Source organism: Montipora capricornis, chromosome 12 (genome assembly GCF_036669925.1).
Source record: "Montipora capricornis isolate CH-2021 chromosome 12, ASM3666992v2, whole genome shotgun sequence".
NCBI lineage: Eukaryota > Metazoa > Cnidaria > Anthozoa > Scleractinia > Acroporidae > Montipora > Montipora capricornis.
Window position 1 is genome coordinate 42,063,445 of NC_090894.1, and position 7,500 is coordinate 42,070,944.

Here is a 7,500-nt window from a genome sequence, read left to right on the forward strand (position 1 = left end):
GAATGGATCCTTTTATCTCATAAAGTGGGGATATGCAGAGCTTTAGTTTTGCACTTGTTCTTAATCGTTCCATTTCTTTCTTAACATCTGGATGAACAGCAATTTTACTTTTACATAGGTCAGTTATATATAATCCTTCAATAATAGTAACTCTACTGAGCCCCACATAATGTATGTGTGGAATAGTTCTCCTGGTACTGAAGTTCACAACAATTTTAGTCTCAGTATCACCTTGTGACCTGTGGATTGTTTTTGCTGCTGCTGGACGTAATGGAAACTGTTTTCTAACAACTTGTGCTGTTTTGTTTTTACCAACTGCAAACTGAGTAGTCAAAGGTTTTATGGGGGTCCATGTATGCTCAATTCCTTGAAGATACAAATGTCTATTTTCATTTCTAGTTTTCTGACCTACATCCAAGTGGTCAAACTGCACCCATACAACACCAGATGGTTTATGTTGCTGATGCAACTGAACTAATTTAATGACATTTCCAGCCCCATTTGTCATACCACCTTCAGTTCGTATGTTCATGACAAGTTCAGTTCTTTCACCTTCAGCAAGACAAAGCTGCAAGGCCAACTGCTTTGTTTTCCTTGGATCCTTAGGTATTTGTGTTAATATTTTGTCTCGTAGCTCCGGAGAGTTAGCTCCAATAACACTATCTTGAGCAATAATTCTTAACTTGTTTCCTCTAGCTGCGTTATGAGCTCTGACATTAAATTCATCTACTTTGGCATTCTGTATAAATAAGTGAGGTTCATCCAGTGGGGTATTGATGTCTTCTTGTATGACTCTCTCTTTAAGTTTTGAAATGTCACTTTCCGTGTGTTTACCTTCACGCAACCTATTAAGTAGTTCTGCAAACAGTTTGCTGTCTCTTTGACGCATTATTTCATTCAGTTCAAACATTCTAAAGTGTTGACACCATAAGTTTGGGGAAAGAACTGCATAGTCTAAACTTTTTAGGTCTTTAAAAATATACCCATCCATAACAGGCTCTAACTGGAATAAATCACCAATAGCAATGATGCTTACACCTCCAAAATCCTCTGTGCAACCTTTTATATCTTTAAGTCTATTGTTTAGCTGTATGGCAAACATGCTATTTCCTACCATGGAGATTTCATCTACAAAAATCAATTTGACACCTAAAAATTGACTTCTCAAGGTGTTCAGTCTACTTGAATCAAGCCTTTTATAACTTCTCAGGGATTGATTGGCAGGAACAGCAAGAGCACTATGAATAGTGTTGCCTTTAATGGTATATGCAGCTTTTCCAGTTGGTGCTAATAATAGAACTTTTACCTGATGAAAATCATCACCAGCTCAAGTGTTACAATATTTAAGTGCTGCCTGATACAAAGCCTTTGTTAGATGTGATTTGCCAACCCCAGCTCCGCCACTCAGGAAACAGTAAAAAGGGGTTTCTGAGGTTTTAATCTGATGTAAAATGTGATAAAAAAAATTCCTTCTGCTCTTTATTTAGAGTCTGGACCATTTGACGATAATTATCATCTGGTAATTCAGTTAATATCAGTGGCTCATTATTCAGTGCTGCTGATGGGATGCCCAGATCATCAGACAAGTCATAGTTTTCACTGAAATCAGGATGTAAATCTTCGGTACCCTCAGCTTCATCTTGCAATTCAATATTTTGTGTGTTGGGTGCTATTACATTAAACTGGTCTTCATTGTAATCTACATTTTGTAAATGTAGTTCTATCTCAGTTAGATCTTCACTACATATAGCATACTGTAACATTTGTTTATCTATTTGTTCTTTCAACAGAAGGTAATGCTCCTGATATGAAGAACTGCTCCCTATTAAATCAGCTTCATTTCTCCATGAAGTAAAAAGCATAATAAGCTCACGGTAGTGTTTTTTCTGGTTGAGATTTGACATTGAACCAAACACTTTTAATTATCCTTGGTTTCAAACGCTTTTGGGTTTTCATTGTTTTTCAATTTGCAAGGTCTCTTTGGCACAATCCAAAAGTTCATCATCATTGATTTCATCATCTAATGTCTCCAAAGGGACATCCACACTTTTTGACTTTTTTGTAAAGGACTTCTGGCATGAATCATACAAAGCAGCCCAGTCAGCTAAAGTAACATTTTCAAGGCAAGCAGGTCTTTGTATATACCTGTGTAACAGACCGTTACAATGAATTTCTTCTGAGTCATCATCCATTTCTTCAATTTCATTCATTGGTTTTAACAGTTGCACTCTTTCGTCAGGAGGGGCTGTCGGAATAAAGATCACTTATCTAGAACTTTTTCGCGTTGGTAGTTGAAGAACTATGTAGACAGCTTCTTGGGCACTTATTTCCACACTATTTAAAAATTTGTTGCCTATGTCTCTTATTTGTAGCTTTATACTAGAATTTCCATCTCTGGCTTCATCACATGCTTTTTGTAAAAGCTGACTCATTCCTTTTTGCGCCTTTGAAATGTAAGACACAATGTACATTGCACAAGCATAAACATCTAGCACAAATTGGATATCCATATTTGCCCTCCATGCACGTAGACAGGCACTATTATAGTTGTTCACTCTCAATTCATTTGGATTTCTTTTCAAAAACAAGGTGGGAGAATTGAGCCCAGATCGAATAGCAAGATAGTAGTTTTCTTCTGGGACATTCAGGTTGATCAGTAATTGGTCAAATGTGATTTCTTCACCTTCTTTCATGTCATTTAAATGTTTATTGATGTCTTTCCACATATCTTTGTGTTTTCTAATCTCAGTTTGAGACATATCATTGCCAAGAGGATACAAAATACTTGTTGACTTCATAGGTGGTTGTGGAAAATTAAATCTGCATTCTGCTTTTTTTGACTTTTTACGACAAGTTTGGCAGTGCCTGTGAATTTGTCTGTCGACAAGAGGTCCTAATTCTTGACCACTACTTGGTCTTTCACAAGTGATTATTTTGTCTATGAATGATGTGACATCTTCATCTTCATCACACCCATACACTGGAGCATCCTCAAGCCAAATTAACATGTGAATGTGAGGTGAGCCCCTCTGTTGATATTCCACTCTGTAAAACCAGTCTGCTATTTTCCCTAAGGGCGCAGCACTGCTCATTAAAAAATGCTTTAAGAACTGATTGAATTGATAATCAAAATGGCGTGCACAAGTCACTGGATCACTCTGAATTAACTTACACTTTTCTTCCCAGTTCAAATTCTCTAGTTCATTATCTGAATAATCCTTATCATCAACAAGCTTGCCAAGTATTCTAAGAAGATGTATCCACTGTGTTTCAGCTGATGAAAAACTACAAAACAAAGTAGCAGGTCCTAGTTGTCTGATCATAGCAAATATATCTTTTTTTGCTTTCTCAAAATAAGGAGGTGAGCCACGAAGTGCTCTTAAAAATTTGTAGCCTTCATCGAGACGAACTAATCTTTCCAAGGTACCTTGCTGCTTTAACTGACCAGCTGTGAGAGTTCCATTGTTACCTTTACATTTTCGTAAAGCTATTTGAGATTTTCCCAAAAGAACCTTCATTTGCAACTTTTTAGTTTTAAAAAATATATTCTTCACACACAAAGCAGCTCGTCGGTCTGCCCTCCTCAATTCTGACTTGCAAATATCACTGTAATGAACATTAACCAATCTCTTATCATTTTCAGGTCTCTTTTGACCTAAATATATTCCTGGATATGATAACTCTTCGGAATATGTGTCTCTAAATATACTCAAAGGTCTATTTCCTTCTCCAGGTGCAATGTTGTAAATTTGTGCTCGTTCACTGTCCTCAAGGAAGTCAGTAGCTGTTAACATAGTATCAGTTATTCCTGCAGGTATTTCTGCGTCAACCTCAGTCCAACCATCATCTAGTTGTTTGCTTTCATTGGCAGTATCTTCAACATTACATGAACTATTCATTTGGTAGTTAACTTGTGAAAGATCTTCGCTGTCTGTTTCACTTTGAGGCAAGTTTACATTATAGCTAGATATTCTATCTTCACTAAAGGAAACTCCTTGTTCTCTATAAAGAGCATTGTTAGTGGCTAACCAGTTTGCTGCTTGCAAAATTTTATATTGTCTCACATTTAATGACAATGCAGAACTCTTATATTGCAATCGCCTCTTTAACTGAACTTTGATTGTGCCACTTTCCTGAGGTAGCCGTGGTAACACATTAACAGTACTGTTCACATCTGCTGGTACATTTACAACATTTCCTTAAATTTTCAATTGATTTCCTCTTGGAGCTTGCATAAGCTTTTGAAAAGCCAATCTAGGTGCTAGAAGTCTGCACTCTAATTCATTTAAATCAAAAAAGTCTGGTTTTAATGGAAATGACATTTCATTTTTAGCTGCATAAGGTGGGATTTTATTTTTCTTTAAATATCGAAAACAAGATTGACAGATCCACTCAATGCCATCAACACTTGTCTTATTTAGTAAATACTTTACCATATCAGGATTAGAAATTTGCAGCTTTTTGGCAGCAGTAACACTGTGTTTATACCACAACTGGTCACAACAAGAACATATGTACAAAGGGCCACTGGACACAGCAGTATGAAACTTTCTAATTTCATCAGCAACAGTTGAGCTGTTGCAAACATTTACATGATTGCTCAGGCTCTGGTCATATTCACGCTGTTTTGTCAACCTCTGTTCTCTGTATTCAGCAGATTCATTTACACGCTTTTCATTCTGACATGTACGCATGCTTGCAAGTCTTTTTTCTCTAAATTCAGCAGATTCATTTGCACGCTTTTCGTTGTGATGTGTACGCATGCTTTTAAGCCTTTTTTCTCTACATTCAGCAGATTCACTTGCACGTTTTTCTTTCTGATGTGTGTGCATGCTTGTTAGCCTACTTTCTCTGGATTCAGCAGTTTCATTTGCCCATTTTTTCTTAGCGTATTCCTGTTGGCAAGCTAACCTCTTTTCTCTAGTTTCTTGATTTTCAGTTGCCCTTCTCTTTTTGTTAGGTTCACGTTTGCCTGCTAGCCTCTTTTCCCTAGCTTCTGAACTTTCATTAGCCTTTCTTTTTTTTCTCATATTCACGTCGAGCAATCAACTGTTTTTCCTTTATTTCGCTTATTTCTCTTGTACACTTTTGTTTCCTGTTATCAACGCTTTTTGCATCATTTTCCTTACCCGAAGATATATGGTCACTTTTTGGGTCCTCCTGAACATGTTGCGTATCAATTTTACTAGCACTGATTAAGATATGTACACCTTTCATTTCAAAGGGAACAGTACCTGTTTGTGGACAAGACATTTGAAAATATGATGTAACGTTTTCAAGCCCTTCAATGCGGAACAAAGTACATCTCCCAAATGAATCTGTCATCCCATACAAATCCCTTGAATGAGAATAAAAAATTCGGAAGCTCTGCTCTGAATTCCTAAAAACCGCAACTGTATTAATGCCGATAGTTAACAAACAACAATTGTAATTCCGTTGCGAGTTTGAAAATACTTATAGAAGTGAATTTCTAAGAGACATATATGGACCAATGTTTGATGTCATGAACAAACTTCCAGTAAATGACTCAGTATATTGTAATGAATACACTTTATCAAATATTGAAACCATGTCTGGAACATCAGTGAACAGCAAATAGTCATTTGTGCGCACAGAACATCTTATAGAACTGTATAGATTATTTCCAATGACCAAAATATTGTTCAAAGTAGAATTAGTCCACAAACTAATATCTTGTATTTGATGGTATATAATAGCAGTAAGGGTAACCGGTCACGTCGCCCACAAGTTAACTCGCCTACAGGTTAACTCGCCTACAACGAAGTTAACTCGCCTACACGTGTGAAGTTAATTCGCCTACACATAAAGTTAACTCGCCTACACATTCGGAGTTACTGTTGATGTTATAAGATAAAGCAAAACAAGAAGTTTACTCGACAACTATCAGGCAGAAAAACGAACCATCGATCGGATATCCGATTTGAGTTTTCGTCTGTCAGCGGCATTTCATTTCACATCATTCTTTACTAGTTCACTTTCGACTGCGCGGCCGGATGGTTTTCGTCGATTCGCAAGAATTTCATGCCAAATTGTATGAAAGGGTAGGATACCATTTAAGAAATCTTTAAGGTAAAAAAGTAAGTAAGTTGTGTATACTTACATTGTTAGTTGGTTGTATCATATTAAACTTGAAAGAAATGACTTGTCGTGTTTGTTGTTTCATCGACTGACAATATCGCGCGGCGATTGGGAAGAGACCCGCAGGCTGGTTCATGACATTCCACTGTATGTCTCAAGGCGCGAGACATGAAAATGTATGCGAGGTGCGTGGCAAAATGACACTGTTACTCAAACGTTCGTGCGTTCGATTGCGAAATCCTGATTTAGATCTTAAAATCTGGATTTTCGGATTTCCAATCGAACACAAAATCCGAAAACGGATTTCGCGACGGATTTTGTTAATTGAAATCCTTACCCGACATGGATTTCCAATTTGTGAATCTGCGACAAAATCCGTTCTCAGATTTAGTGTTCGATTGTCTTTTCAACAGATTTTGATTATCGGTATATGAATCCCGGTATGCTTAAAGATCCACCTTCATTGTCGGTCATTTGGATCAATCCCGGTATGCATTCATCGAACTCTCTTTGATCCTCCTCCACCCTCCCATGGGCCTCTGAATCGTAGGATAAAAATCACACCTTTTGAATTTCAATAGACTATGAAACTGAAATTAGCATTTATTATATGGATAAAGGGTATGAATAGACGCGTGTCCAAACAAGTGATTTGCCCTTTATTACTAAACTGACCAATACGAAAGCTACTAGACAATGGATTTTAGTTTTTGATCCTAACCTGCGTATAAAAAGGAACAGACGCTTCTTGTTTTGCTTTATCTTATAACATCAACAGTAACTCCGAATGTGTAGGCGAGTTAACTTCATGTGTAGGCGAATTAACTTCGAACGTGTAGGCGAGTTAACTTCGGTGTAGGCGAGTTAACCTGTGGGCGAGTTAACTTGTGGGCGACGTGACCGTAATCCGCAGTAAGTGACATTGCTACACATTGCTTACCAGCATTCACACCAAAGATTGCTTCATTTCCTTGACTAGAGTCAGCGGACACAGTGGTTGTTGGATCAATGATATCAAATATTGTAGGACCTGGATTTTCCTCCACATCATTTGCTTGCCTTATAAGCAATGGGATGTAAACATTGTAGCACATCATTTGTGTAAACCAAAACATCACCTCATTACACGATTTGCAATGTCCAACAACTTGTTTTAAGGTTGGCAAGTAAAACACATTTAAGTAAAACAACATAAGCATCGTATTCCAAAATCGCCCTCGCACACGTGAAAATGCATCCTTGGCTTTCACAAAATTGTTGTGACAGCCGATCCTTGACCGGTATTGTTCGATTGTTGTTCCCATGCTGGCGGCTAGTAGCAGACAACAGTTGAGTACGAAGTACTATTCTTTGAGAGTGCAAGTATTTTTTAGAGTACAATAACTCTTTCAGTTTGAGGTG

General features: G+C 37.4%; 1 protein-coding gene, 2 long non-coding RNA genes and 1 pseudogene across 3 annotated transcripts in view; all 4 read right to left on the reverse strand.

Moving 5' to 3' along the window:
* LOC138027476 (uncharacterized) overlaps nt 1–1,904 on the reverse strand; it is a 2,482-nt gene extending 578 nt beyond the window's left edge. The window contains exons 1-2 of the mRNA XM_068875028.1: nt 1,497–1,904; nt 1–1,306 (exon numbers count right to left, since the gene is read on the reverse strand). The exon at nt 1–1,306 is cut by the window's left edge and continues 578 nt beyond it. Of these exons, the coding sequence (XP_068731129.1) occupies nt 1–1,306; nt 1,497–1,904 (1,714 nt within the window). The remainder of the gene's footprint in view (nt 1,307–1,496) is intronic.
* The window catches only part of LOC138027051 (uncharacterized), a 44,655-nt gene that overhangs the window by 23,729 nt on the left and 13,426 nt on the right, over nt 1–7,500 (reverse strand). The window lies entirely within an intron of this gene.
* Nucleotides 1–7,500, reverse strand: part of LOC138026645 (uncharacterized) — a 10,815-nt gene that overhangs the window by 2,772 nt on the left and 543 nt on the right. The window contains exon 2 of the long non-coding RNA XR_011127310.1: nt 7,040–7,500. This exon is cut by the window's right edge and continues 256 nt beyond it. This is a non-coding gene — a long non-coding RNA (uncharacterized lncRNA). The remainder of the gene's footprint in view (nt 1–7,039) is intronic.
* On the reverse strand, nt 2,265–4,465 carry LOC138027477 (uncharacterized; annotated as a pseudogene).